This window comes from Triticum aestivum, chromosome 7A, assembly GCF_018294505.1.
Source record: "Triticum aestivum cultivar Chinese Spring chromosome 7A, IWGSC CS RefSeq v2.1, whole genome shotgun sequence".
Lineage (NCBI taxonomy): Eukaryota > Viridiplantae > Streptophyta > Magnoliopsida > Poales > Poaceae > Triticum > Triticum aestivum.
The window spans coordinates 14,460,483-14,474,927 of NC_057812.1; the positions used below are offsets into that span (position 1 = coordinate 14,460,483).

General features: G+C 44.1%; 3 protein-coding genes across 3 annotated transcripts; all 3 read right to left on the reverse strand.

Moving 5' to 3' along the window:
• Positions 1–2,457: 2,457 nt before the first annotated feature.
• Positions 2,458–3,317, reverse strand: LOC123151708 (B3 domain-containing protein Os06g0112300). The gene is made up of 3 exons (XM_044571374.1): positions 3,281–3,317; positions 3,024–3,125; positions 2,458–2,898 (listed from the first exon to the last, which is right to left on the reverse strand). The coding sequence occupies exons 1-3, from the start codon at positions 3,281–3,283 to the stop codon at positions 2,572–2,574; spliced, it is 432 nt and encodes a 143-aa protein (XP_044427309.1). The 5' UTR covers positions 3,284–3,317; the 3' UTR covers positions 2,458–2,571.
• Positions 3,318–8,014: 4,697 nt separating this feature from the next.
• LOC123151804 (B3 domain-containing protein Os06g0112300) lies at positions 8,015–9,560 on the reverse strand. The gene is made up of 3 exons (XM_044571447.1): positions 8,798–9,560; positions 8,558–8,668; positions 8,015–8,455 (listed from the first exon to the last, which is right to left on the reverse strand). Exons 2-3 carry the CDS (start codon positions 8,663–8,665, stop codon positions 8,129–8,131), a joined length of 435 nt encoding a protein of 144 aa, XP_044427382.1. The 5' UTR covers positions 8,666–8,668; positions 8,798–9,560; the 3' UTR covers positions 8,015–8,128.
• Positions 9,561–9,888: 328 nt separating this feature from the next.
• Positions 9,889–13,803, reverse strand: LOC123150583 (5'-methylthioadenosine/S-adenosylhomocysteine nucleosidase). The gene is made up of 8 exons (XM_044570422.1): positions 13,564–13,803; positions 13,406–13,475; positions 12,843–12,934; positions 12,580–12,686; positions 12,421–12,495; positions 11,982–12,056; positions 11,370–11,462; positions 9,889–10,520 (listed from the first exon to the last, which is right to left on the reverse strand). The coding sequence occupies exons 1-8, from the start codon at positions 13,637–13,639 to the stop codon at positions 10,323–10,325; spliced, it is 786 nt and encodes a 261-aa protein (XP_044426357.1). The 5' UTR covers positions 13,640–13,803; the 3' UTR covers positions 9,889–10,322.
• Positions 13,804–14,445: the final 642 nt, after the last annotated feature.

Consider the following 14,445-nt stretch of genomic DNA (forward strand, 5'->3'; position numbering starts at 1 on the left):
ATAACCCCGGCCTCTGCATCAAGACGATGCATGCAGCCATATATTATTAATAGAGCAAAATCCAGCAGCCGAATACCATCGACCCGGAAAAAAGATAAAACAAACCATGAGGCCATATACCTCGCGACAGTAACTCCCCCAGATAACCACTAACCCTATGATACAAGACACGACATAAAAGAAAAATACACAACTCCTAGACTATCCCTTCATGAAGGAATCACCACACGTGTGCCGATGATGGCGAGTCCATCACAAGGTTGAACTTCATATTCTCATTCCCAAAGCAAAGCTTTAATCCATCACTTTTCGCAAGGACACGACACAGGCGCGCGATCACATAGCCCGATCAGTGATATTGTGTTTCCACCGAAGTGCATAAGCTCGTAGTTGAATTTGTCTGTACCATCCGCCTTTATCCGTCTACTGACTCCTCGATAGCTGGATACCTCTAGAGGAGACAACGGAAGACAAAGACGTCCCATATCGCTTGCCTCCCGCTACTGTCGCACCACCTTTGATCCAATAACAACAGGATAAACTTGACACCTCCACCAGAGCCGCCGTGCATCACCTGCCGGTAGAAGGCATGACTTGACACCTCCATATAAGAAGTCGTACGTAGTATCCACCGGTAGCACATCCACCGGTGGCTTCACCTGCCGACAATAGGCATTGCCCGACAACTCCGAGAGAGGGTCATGTGTCACCTGCCGAGCCGCATCGAACCCGATTTGTTGATGGAGGGGACGTCCCATACCGTCACCAGCCTTAGAAGGCTGTCACCATCTTGCGATCCGAACTCTGAGTCGCCCACGCGACCCCGGAGTCCGCCGCTGTTGATGAAGAGGGGCCGCGACCCCGATTCTGAGCGCTAGAGGGAGCACCCACCGTCGCGCCAGCCACTTTCGTCGCCCATACAACGGCAACCGTCGCCGCGATCCCGCACCAAGCGTCGTCGACGCCGGCGGAAGCTCCGGCCGCCACGCGCGTCCTGCGACGAGACCGGACACGGGATCCCAATATCCGCCGCCACCGGCGCCGCCACAAGGACCCAACACCTGGCCCGTCATCCTCGATGGAGGGGACGCCGCCACCACCATGGTCAGGTCCGGTTCAGTCGTCGCCATCGCCACCGCCAAGACCGGTCCGGGCTGGATGCCGCTGCCGCCACCGCCATCGGCCACGCCCAGCCCCACCTCCATCTTCTAGCCCCGTACAGCCGACCTGCATGCCACGACCAACTGATGCACCAGCGCCGCCAAGTGCCTCCGCCGTGCCATGGATCCGCAAGACGCCGTTGCTGAAACTGTCGTCCCGCGCCGCCTGGTATCGTGCGAGGAGAAGGGGATCCCCGCTGCCGCCTACGCCGATCGGATCAGCGGCGCATGCCGGCGGCGGCGACTGAGGGAGGGAGAGGCGCGGACTAGGAGCGGCGGCTCGGGTTCGCCACCTCGGTCGCTCGCGGGAGGTCTACAAATGATTGTTCATTAATCAGGTAGAAGAGAAAATTGCAATATTGCGGGTAGAAAAGAACTGAGTCCAAACAAACAGTACACTAGAATTATTGTAGTTAACTCATTCAGCATACATATGGCACAACTGCTCCCAAAAATGAGTGCCTTTACTAATCACTGGATTTGGAAAGTATTCATTGCTCATTGCACTTGCAAAGCTAGCTACCACGTGATGGAGCTGCCAAGGTGCATCCATCAACCATTGTTTTGAATCCATGGGAGTTCCAGTGCCCATCATTTATTCCAGTATAACAATAGACCACCTTATTAAGCCGAGCTTCACTAAGCTGCACAGTTCTGCAGTCTGAACACCACCTTATTCCCCTATATGGCGCCAGTCACCAGCTCAAAGACGCAGGTGTCATGGACATGGAACCGGTTGTCAACAACAAAGTCTATCAACGTGTTAACATGCAGGTTGTGCATGTGGTCGGCTTCTGGCTAAGCATTTCATTTCCCATGTCTCCTATTCTCAAGCTAACCTCCGTTCCCCTTTTCTTGTCCTTGTTGCTTTTGCTAACACTTGGTATGTGAGATCAAGGTGCTGAGCTTGAAGCACGGAGAGAACACTCAATTGGCAGTCTTATATAAAGTTGTTGTTTTCTTGCATTGTTTCTGCCGAACAATTGGTGTATGGGAGAAAGTGGAAAGTGGTTAAATAACCCGCGGAGCATGGAGAGAACAGACTCAACCGGTTGTATATAAATTGCTCTTTTCTGCCATTTTGGGCGTCTTTGTTTGTTGAAAATGTTTATCTGCAGTCAATTGCACTAGATATTTTTGCACGCAAAGACCTTCGTACAGATAATAACGTGCCCACATGCCATCGGCAGAACTGACGAAAAGTCTATGCCTGGTCTTGAGCAAATAACTATCCACGAATAGAAATGAGGAATGATTATTTCTACACCAAATTACAAGAAGACATAGATCTAGCCAATGAAATGCAAGCTAATAATAATATGGTGGTCGATGTCTTACAAACAAGACACGCGTACATTGAATGAATCTACATACACCAGCAACAAGTGCAGCCAGCTCTCACTATCGATGACTAGTCCAAGATGATGATGGCCTCGTCGGCGGTGTCTCCTTTGGTGGCGAGATCCTCGGGCTCCGGCAGGCCACCGCGTCGAAGCACCTGCACCTCCAGCACCACCTCCCTTTTGCCGCCATCTCCAGCATACCCGGACACCAGCTCGAACACACACGCATCGCCGACCTGCAGCCGGTTGTGGACGGCGAAGTGCTCCCAGCCCTGGTCGAGCCTCTTCAGCTTGGTGTCACCGCAGTAGCTCATGATCCACGAGCTCCCGCGGCACCGGAGCACCACCGCCGCGCGCCTTGCCGGCAGCCGGCGCTGGAAGTGGGTCGGGATGATCTGCACGGTCCGGCGCATGCAAGAAGCAGAGAAGATCAGGGCATGACCAATTGATTATGAAGCTAACCGCCATTGTTGCCTGCTACGAGCGTATGGGAACGTCACGTTGCAGCGCCGTATCATACCAGCAGATAGGGCTTCTGGACGTGCGTCTTGCACATGACGGCGGTGAAGAATGGCCGGTCACCGGAGAGTGGGGTGGTCTCATCATCCTCGCTAGCACGCTGCTGCAAGACCAATTTTTGCACAGAAAAAAATATGTTCTTAAGCAAAAAACTGTGAAAATCAAAATATTATAAGTATATCCCAACGAGGGACAAGGGAAGGGGAAAATAAAACTGAGGGAGCAAAATATAATTCAGGGTGTGGGGGAGCAGATCACCATGACTACCAGAGAAGAAGAAGCCACTTTACTTGGATGCTCCACTGCTCATTGTGGAGCGACTGTGCAGCCAACTTTAAGGCTTCTGAACCAACCAACCAACCAGCAGTACTATGGAATTAAAGCAAATTAACCGATTTAGCACACATATAGACATATAGTACAGCTGCTCCAAACATAGGCAAGTATTCACTGCACTGCATTTCGTAGCTAGCATGTGATGGAGCTGCCAAGGTGCATCCATCACTCCTAGAGTTATTTTTGCTGTGCTGAATCCATGGGAGTTTCAGAGAGCATCATTTATATTTTAGTTTGCCAATACAACATCTCATAGGAGCTTCACTAACGCTGCTCATTTTTGCAAAATATTCTTATACAAAATCGCATACATTGGCGCCAAGTAATTACCATGGACTTCTTTTACTTACGAGGTTACAACAATCTAAGATCGTGTACGGAATACACCCCCGCAAAATATTATATATCCAACAATTTGTATATCCCATGTTACGTTCATTTGTGGAATGCCAGATTGTTAGGATCTCAGATATCAGAGATGTCGTTGCCGCTCCCTGGAAAGGCAAATGAGAAATTGGAAAACAGATTCGAGATCTACAGTTTGTCGCACGCATGTGAAAAGAGAAGGATGCATAACACAATCTAGAACGCAAGAGTAACTGGTTACCAGTGTGCATAAATCAACATATTCTCATTGTTTATCCATTTAATTCCAACTAAATTATCAGCAACTACATCAACCGCGTTGTCAAACGCTTCCTCTTTCGGTCTACGAGGGTACGTGGACACACTCTTCCCCTCTCGTTGCTATGCATCTCCTAGATAGATCTTGCGTAAGTGTAGGAATTTTTTAAAAAATTGCATGCTACGTTTCCCAACAAAAAGAATGAACTACAAAACTTTTATAAAACTCTAATAGCAAAAAGAATGAACTAAAAATAATCAATTAAAATATTCTGTTATGATCAACTAAAATAAAACTATAGTATTCTTCCATAGCAAAAAGAATCAACTAAAAAGCTTTTATAAAATTCTAATAGCAAAAGGAATCAACTAAAAAGAATCGATAAAAACTAAAATTTATGCAACTGAAATTATATAAAATTTTATGCAACTAAAAAGAATCAATTTTTTTGTTATGATCAACTAAAACAAAACTATAATATTCTTCAACATCATAAAGAATCAACTAAAAAGCTTTTATAAACCTCTAGTATTTTGAAACTAAAATTATATAAAACTTATGCAACTAAAATTATCAAAATATTTTTTTCAAAACATTAATAGCAAAAAAAAATTTCATAAAGAATTATTTTTGTTAGAAACTTTAATAGCAAACTAAAATAACAAAATCTGTTTTTGATTAAAACATACATTTAAAATGACCTAAAAATTACCAAATTGAATATAATGATAAAACCCCTGTTCAAGAATTCATCTGATTAACCAGTTAACTTGCCGATTAATCCCTACTCATAGGGTCCCCGAGTAGTCGATTACCCGATAAATCATCTGATTAATTGATTAAATGGCCAATTAACTTGCCTATTAGCCTATTAATCCCCTACTCACCAGCCGACCGAGCAGCTACCAGTTAATGATTTCCTCAAGAATGGATAAAACACAGTAATATTAAATAGCAGGAAAAAGAATCACTCAAAAATCTATTTTTATAGTAAAGTTATTCACAAACTAGTGATTTCACACAAATTTCAAAGAAATCAAATTTAAACTATTCAAATTTGAAAACTAATGGCACTAACAGAAAGTTTATAATTTCTGTGACCTAAAGCAAAAAGAATCACTGAAAACTGTAAGTAGAAACAAAAGAAAATAAATAAAGCAAAAAACAAAAATACTAGAAAAAAATAAAAAAAATGCCACCTATTGGGCCACCACGACCTGAATACGACTAAAAACCCCAACCAGCTAGTTTGGCTAGGATTCAGGCCCGCAGCAGGCCCAGTAGGCCCACAAGCAGAGAGACAGGTTTAGGCCTGTAGGCCTGCAATAGAGAGGAGTTCCAAAGGGGAGGCGCAGCAACGCTTATAAACAACTATCTGTGCCTCTCAGCTAGGGAGGTGGGACTAAACATCCACCCGCCTGATGCCGTGCCAGCCGTAGCCCTTTCGTCTCGGTTGGTGGCACCAACCGAGACCAATGCCCACCTTTGGTCATGGTTGGTGGCACAAACCGGGACCAATGCACCCCTTTAGTCTCGGTTCGTGCCACCAACCGAGACAAAAGGTCAGTTTTCGTCAACCCAAAGGGCGGAAAGCAGAGACCTTTTGTCCCGGTTGGTGGCACAAACCGGGACCAAAGGTGGGCATTGGTCCCGGTTGGTGCCACCAACCGGGACCAAAGGTGGGAATTGCTTCTGGTTGGTGCCACCAACCGGGACGAAAGGGGGGTGTTGCCGCGGCCAAAACTTTAGTCCCACCTTGCTAGTTGAGAGGGGTTCGGAGTGGTTTATTAGCGCCGCTACCACTGCCCTCTCGAGCACCTCTCTAATGCAGGCATACGTCAAGGTGGCAATGGGAACGGGGATGAGCAGGGATGACTCCACCATCCCTGCCAATCCCCATACCCGCGATCCCTGTGAAGCTTCGCGGGGACAAAACACCCCCCATCCCTGTTAATGTCGAGTATCCGGTACCTGTCGGGTATCCATGGGGATTTCAAAGCTGACTGGGATAGGTGAGATTGGAGAAGACATGGTTGTTGGGAGGGGTGGAGAAAAATAATTATGTGAAATATCTAGGTATTAATCTATATATTCTGCATTTGTAGTACATATGGCATAGTTTTCGGGTATCCATGGAGTCCCCACGGGGGGAATGTTATACCCATCCCCGCCCCGCGAGACTAACAGGTACCCACTAGACAATACCCATGGGGCTAATCTGCCCCCAACCCCACTCCATGACGGGTAAATCCCCGCGGGTACCCGTCCCCACGGGGAATATTGCCATCTTGAGGCCTACGGGCCTAAACTATGGGCCGAGCGTCCTCGGGCCCAGGTTAGGGTTTGAACTGGTACTAAATTTTGGATCTGAAGTGGTACTAAATTTTTGTGCCTCTGTCCACTAGAAAAGTAAACGCGTTTTTCTAGAAATTCATCTATGGGCCGAGCGTCCTCAGGCCCAGTGAAGCCAGCTCACTTATTATCCTGCCTATGCAACTTACAAAACCTTATTTCCTGCTTGTGGCAGCAAATAGACGAAACTTTGCACAGACGCCCAAGGCTAGGCTGGGCCGGCTCGTTTTCATTTTTCTTAGTGTTCCGGTTCTATTTTCTTTTTCTGTTTCTTTCTATTTTCTATCTTTTTATTTTTATTTTCCCTTTCCAAGTTTATCTTGAATTTTTACAATTGTCCCGTCAACAAGAAATTTATAAAAAAAATTAAGAATTCACTTTTTCTTCAAATATTCAAAAAATGTTCATAATTCCAAAAACTTTGTTCCCGTGTTTTTTAAATATGTTTGTCGTTTCCAAAATTTCTCGACATGTATTAAAACAAATTTCATTTTATAAAATATGACATATTCGAAAACTATTCCTATTTTAGTGAAATGTTCACAAATCAAAGATAATATTTGCTTCTAGAAAACATTTTCTGAAATTGATCTGAGTGTTCAAAAGATGTTCCCTTTTTCAAAATTTGTTCACAAATTGAAAAATATTTGTGTTTTTATAAATTTTTCATATTTACAAAAGAATTTTTGTGAATTTCAAAAAAAATCTGGTTTCTTATTTTTTCGATGTTTTCAAAAATTATACGGAGTTTTCAAAAAATTATTCACATTTTTTATAACAGTTAGGGATTTCAAAAATTGCCCATATTTCCAAGAATATTCGACACCTCATATTTCTTGAAAGTTCGAAAAAAATCAGAAAATGTGAGCACACACCACACGCTGCCAAGGGTATTCGGCGGTTCACTTCCAGGGTGCTATAGTATTTTCTTAAATATTCGCGCTGGCCATTGGTTAGCAGCACACATTTGTTCTATGTTGGTTGGCTATAAATGAAAAAAATTATGGGCATGTGCTAATTAAAGAGAATATGATCTTTGGCTCTAATTAGAAAAAATGTGAGCATGTGAGCCCTAAAATAATCAAAGAAAAGAAACCCTGATAAAGAAGGAAAATTCATGCCTGATTGTGGTAATGAAACTGGATTTATGTGCTACAATTACTAATCCATCCGGTTATGCCATCATAGGAGAGAGTGGTCGAAGCAACCGTGTCCGGAAGGTCGCCGCGCAGCAAAAAAAATGAGAAAGCCACAACCCCATGATGTAGGCGGACCCGGAGAAAAAAAGGCATGAGTTGGATACTCACCGCCACGCCGACCAACCCCACCACTGTAAGATTTTGCGGCCAAACATGACTCGCAAGAAGACGTAACTCCTTATTCTGTCGCCCACCGTTGGGGAGACCGTTTTTGGTGGACACATCAATTATCTTTCCAGTTGCTTCTTACAAAAAAATAACTCTTCCACAGGCATATTTGTTAGTTTGTTAATAACAAAATGTTTGTGATGATTTTGCAATTTTTAAGCTAAAGCCAAGTGACTACTATTCCAGTCATGAGCAAAGCGATTATGTTGTGATAAAGTTAATCGATGGTCTAATTTATAATATTTATTAATTGTTTTATAATATTTATTTACGGTTCCATAATTTGTTTCTTTCTGTCATAGATCTAGCCAATGAAATGCAAGCTAATAATAATATGGTGGTCGATGTCTTACAAACAAGACACGCGTACATTGAATGAATCTACATACACCAGCAACAAGTGCAGCCAGCTCTCACTATCGATGACTAGTCCAAGATGATGATGGCCTCGTCGGCGGTGTCTCCTTTGGTGGCGAGATCCTCGGGCTCCGGCAGGCCACCGCGTCGAAGCACCTGCACCTCCAGCACCACCTCCCTTTTGCCGCCATCTCCAGCATACCCGGACACCAGCTCGAACACACACGCATCGCCGACCTGCAGCCGGTTGTGGACGGCGAAGTGCTCCCAGCCCTGGTCGAGCCTCTTCAGCTTGGTGTCACCGCAGTAGCTCATGATCCACGAGCTCCCGCGGCACCGGAGCACCACCGCCGCGCGCCTTGCCGGCAGCCGGCGCTGGAAGTGGGTCGGGATGATCTGCACGGTCCGGCGCATGCAAGAAGCAGAGAAGATCAGGGCATGACCAATTGATTATGAAGCTAACCGCCATTGTTGCAGGCTTGCGGTGTCGTATCATACCAGCAGATAAGGCTTCTGGACGTGGGTCTTGCACATGATGGCTGTGAAGAAGGACTGGTCGCCGGAGAGTGGAGTGGTCTCCTCATCCTCGCCGGCGCACTGCTGCATGACCTATTTTTCCACAGAAAAATTTATGTTCTTATGCAAAAACAGGGGAAATCAAAATATATGGAAGAAGGAAATAAAATCAACTGAGGAAAATATAATTTGGGGTTCGGGGAAGCAGAACAACATGAGTACCAGAGCAAAGCAGGCAAGGAAGAAGAAAACACTTCACTTGGATGTTCTTCGGCCAATGGCAGATCTAGCAACTCCACTGCTATCTCTGTGGAGCGGCCTTGCAGCCAACTTAATGCCTCCTGAACTTTACCAACTTACCATGGTAAAAAAAAAGCAAGAGAACCAACCAACCAGCAGTACTATGGAATTCAAGCAATTAACTGACTTAGCACATATATAGACATATAGAGTTATTTTTCACTGCTCCCAACATTGGCCAGAATTCACAGCTCACTGCATTTTGTAGCTAGCCTGTGATGGAGCTGCCAAGGTGCATCCATCACTCCTAGAGTTATTTTTCCTCTGCTCAATCCATGGGAGTTTCAGCACCCATCATTTATATTTTAGTTTGCCAATTCAACAACTCATCAGAGCTTCATTAACACTGCAGTTTTTTTTTCTACAAGGTTAGGATAATGTAAGATCATGTAAAAAAAATCCACTCCCACAGTTCTACAAAATCACATACATTGGCTCCAAGTAATTTCATTTTTTTTCTTACAAGGTTAGAACAATGTAAGATTGTGTACGAAATCCACCCCAACAAAATATTATACATGCAACAATATATACCACATGTTACATTCACTTGCGGAATGTTAGATTGTTAGGATTTCAGAGATCAGAGATGCCATCGCTGCTCCCTGGAAAGGCGAAAGAGAAATTGGAAAACAAAATGGAGGTCTACAAATTAGAGTTTGTCGCAAGCAAGTAAAAGAGAAGGACGCAGAACACTAGGTGGAACGCAAGAGTAACTGGCTACCAGTGTACATAAATCAACATATTCTCAATGTTTATCCATTTAGTTCCAACTGCATTATAAGCAACTACCTCTGTAAACAAATATAAGACGTTTTAATTCACTACTTTAGTGATCTAAAACCAGTTTTAATTCACTACTTTAGTGATCTAAAACCATTTTTAACAGAGGGTGCATATAAAAGAACAAAAAAAGATCTAATAAAAACCATTCTTGTCTCTATGAGCTCTACAAATTAAAGTTTGTTAATCCTGTAAAAGAGAAAAATGCAAAATAGTAGATAAAAAAGAACTGAGTCCAATGAATAGTACTGTAGAATTATTGCAGTTAACTGATTCGGCATACATATGGCACAGCTGCTCACAAACATGAGAGCCTTTACTTCTTACTCCATTTGGAAAGTATTCAGCTGCCATGTGATGAAGCTGCCAAGGTGCGTCCATCAACCATTGTACTGAATCCATGGGAGTTCCAGTGCCCATCATTTATTCCAGTGTAACAATACACCACCTTATTAAGCCGAGCTTCACTAAGCTGCACAGTTTGTAAAATTCTACAAAATCCCATACAATGGCTCCGAGTAATCGCCAAGAATTTTTTACATAGGGGTTACGATAATGTAAAATCGTGTGTGAAACCCCCCAGGAAACATTATACATCCAACAATATATATTCAGGCTCCCTCAGTTTGTGGACCCCAGAACAGCATGGCGGAGTGTTCGGCGTTCAGAGATCAGAGATACATTTGCCGCTGATGAAGTCTACCACTTGCATGACTGCCTGGTCAAGCGCCATCGTCACGGAGATCAGGTTTTGCAGAAACTCCTCGGCTGTTGGCTTCTCCCCATCAACAATGTCAGTCACAGCTTTGACAAAGATAGCAGGTGTCGAGAACAAGTCAGCAACATATGCCACCGCTGCTCCCTGGAATGGCAAATGAGAGAAAATAAAACAAGTATGAGATCTACAAATTAAAGTTTGTTAGCATGTACTCCCTCCGTCCGGAATTACTTGTCGCAAAAATAGATAGAAATGGATGTATCTAGAACTAAAATACGTCTAGATACATCCACTCCTACGACAAGTAATTCCGAACGGAGGGAGTACAAGAGATGGATGCAGAACAGTAACAAAACTTAACATAAATGGGTATATTAGTGCTTATCTATTTAACTTCAACTATAGCATCACCTAGCAAGAACTATACAGATCAGTAAAGAACTACTCAAAGCAATAGTTCAAAACAATGCCCGGGCTCATCTATACCCGATGAACAGTAAATTAAAAAAGAAGTAAAAATAAATAAAAATAAAACCTGAAATTTTTGACATTGAAGATGCTCATGTGCACAACGTGCTTAGAAATTTTCATGGTGCTTGGACATCTGAGGAGTTTGCAAAAAAAAAAGAATCGGCTATGAATAGTGTTCTTCAACACACCCGGTTTTTTTTTGGTAAGAGGTCCTCAGATGTCAAGCACCACGATATTTTGCACGAACTTTGCACAAATGAACATCTTCGTTGCTTCAAAATTTCGGATTATTTTTATTTTTTACTATTTTTTTGAATTTACTGTTCACACCGTGTGCAGACTAGCAGCATCCTACTCAAAGGCTCTAATAAAAATATAGGTGCCTACAGGAGAACAAGCACCCTGTCAAAATTTTAGATTTCTTAAAGTTGTCCTGGAGCAGTAGGGTGAATAAACTCCATTTGCGTGTTATTTGCTAATGTTTGTAATTCATAAGCTGAACTCTCAAGCAAAAGCATGTACCTCCATATCCTTGACTGTAGCTTCATTGCTCAGTATTGCTGTCTCATCATGGGGGGACATATCCAGAGAATCACCAGTTGACAGTTTCCCAACCTGAAACAGAGGAAGCACAGCAACTTTAGAGAGGTCCCTAGCTCCTGAGCCTAGATATGCATTACTGAATGAAAACAAAAAATTCATTTCAGAAACAACACTGTATTGAAATAAACAGCAAGGCATATTCATGTATATTCATGCCGTCAAGTATGGCCAAAAAAATAATCCAGCAGATTGACAAGTGGCAACAACTAGCATCCAGTTAAGCCCTATAAGGGCATCGCCAACACTGGGCGCTAACCCAGGGCACCAGGATTTGTTCCCCGATCGATCGGCAGTTGGGCATTCCAAACCTGGCGCCAGCTACGGCATCGGCGCAAAAAGGGGAACCGGGCGCTTGGGGTTTTTTTTGCCCCACAAGATAAGTGGCGAGTTCAGCGGACGGCTTATTAGCATCCGAGATTAGCGGTTTACACTGTAACAAGAGGCGCTAAGTTCCTTCTATAATTCTACAAGATTTACTTTGTTCTCTAAGCGCCTATACAAGCGCTTTCCAATGAAGATGCCCTAACTTACCTTCAAATTGAGTTCCTTCACTATATTCGGGGTTTCAAATGTTTTTCGTGCTCCAATTCCATAACTGTCAAAGACCTACACAAGAAAGACCATGTCAACATCAATAAGGTTTGAACAGAGAATGAAAGAATGACATAAGAGAGGAAATTTCTACAGAAGAAATAACATACTAAGCCATAAAGAGATTTCAAACCACAAACGTAAGCATTTAGTTCCACATGTTTAGCCGTGATGATACAAACAGAGCAGAGAACTCCTACTTATTGGGAGAATATGGATTGGATTATTGAATTCATTTGGTAAAATTAGCTATGCACAATTCTGCACATATATGACTTCCTAATTTCAAACAACACTGAAGCTTATCAATGGAGTCCTCTTACAAGAAAATGGATGCAATTACACTGTGGATAGAGAAGAAACATAAGACAGGACTCACAGGAATGGGTATTCTCCTGTCATGGAAAGCAACATCTGAAGCTAAGAAGACATCCCCAATACCTGCTCCTCTGGCCTAAAACGCAGCAAGACAGAAGATCAGCAAAATTGTAATATGCACAAACAGTAGCATAAATATTTGAACCAATGAAAAGACTACCTTAAAACCACCAGCAGTACCAGCGTTGATGATAAGGTCTGGCTTCAACAATTGTATAGAAGCATAAGTCACAAGAGCTGCGGATACTGTACCAACACTGTCAACCCCTGAAAGAGATTAGCTCTTGGTAAGGAACGAAGTTGATTATGGACAATTATATCAAACAAACCACACTTTTATGAGAAGTCGATCAGGAAAACTGATCCACAGAGAACATGTCCTTGCAGCCAGCTGGGAATACCGGCAAAGTGGTGAGAACTTACCAAGCACAGGGTCTTTTCCAGGCCAGACGAGATCGATGTGGAGGCCTTTGTAGTCGCCATGGTACCGAGTCCAAGGGGCACCTTTAGGAAATCTGTTAGGTGTGTGCCGACAAAGAAAGGTGTTAGCTTGAGAGCATCCAAAGAAAACTGAGGACCAACTGGTTCCAGCCTAATTCATGTATAGAGCATCTTGGGTTCAGTTATACAGTAACTAGCCATCCAACAAATCTGCTCAACGGAAACCGACTGCTGCTAAATTTTCCCAGCTCGCAATCCATTCCAGCAACAAATTTATGCTGCACCTCCGCGCAGACCCAATCCTTGCGGCAACAAGACAGGAAATCTATCTAGGCATACACTTGCATCTAAACTCCACTGTATTTTTGGAGCTGCGAACAGAGCTAGTGGGCTACGCGTATTACCGCAGAACAACATGCCAAGTAACTAACTACTCAACTAGCATGCCATATCGACCAGTAAGTAGCTGCTCATCCGTTTCTAAGTTCTGAATTCTGAACCAAAAAGGGGGAGGGGGGGGGGGGGGGGGGGGGGGGGGCACTGACATGGAATCATCGGCGGCCGCCTCGACGAGCTGGAACCGGGTGACGAGCGGGAGCGCCTCCGTCTGCATCGCTGCAACCAACCAGACCCCCACACAGTGAGCAAACAAGCATAGCACTAGCACCAGGAGGGAATCTTCCACGGGGAAAAGCGCACGCACCTATGACGACGAGGACCTTGGAGATGGCGCCGGCCCCGGAGGCGGCGGCCGGCTCATCGGAGGATGGCGGCGCCATGGCCGGAGGCGGCTGCGGCTGCGGCTGCGGCTGCGGCGGCGCGGGATCTGGTCGGCGACGGCGGCGGCGGCGGCGGGCGAGGAGGTGCCAAAGCCGCGGTTGGATTCCTTATACACTTCCGTGGGGTGGCATGAATGGCGCCGCTCCCCGTCCCACCTGCCCACCGGCCACCAGAATTATTCGGCCCAGTAAGTGAGGCTGGGCTGGCTGACTCACCTACACAAGGCCCATTCATCCTGCCTCGCTAGACTACAATGGCGCCATATATCTAGAAATATATATATTTGCTCAAAAAAATCAAGAAAAATGTATATGTATTACTCAAAAATAGAAAAAATATACATGTATTATATTAATCAAAAAATAGAAAATATATTTGTGTGTGTCTGAAAAAACAAATCTAGAAAAAATATATATACATATGGAGCTAGTGCCATGTCTCGCTTATTGGAACACCGAAAGAACCCTCGAAAAACCACAGTTACAGGTAATAGCTCAACTGGTGTGTCCACTCGTCGCCATATGTCACGTGCTTGGTTTTGGATATGTTTTTTTATTTTTCCGTATGTGTTTTCAAGTTTTAGATGGATTTTCCCCCTTTTCAGTGTCCGCTTGGTTTCTTACTATGTTTTCGAGAAATTTGTTTTGCATAGGAAAAAATGTGGTGCTTACACCAGAAGCACAGATTTACTCCGTGTGAAAGCACATATTTTCTTCCCTGAGAAGCACAGTTTTTCTACTCGGGAAAAAATTACGCTTCCAAAAGAAGCATACATTTGCTTCCGCGAGCTCCAAAAAAGAAAAAA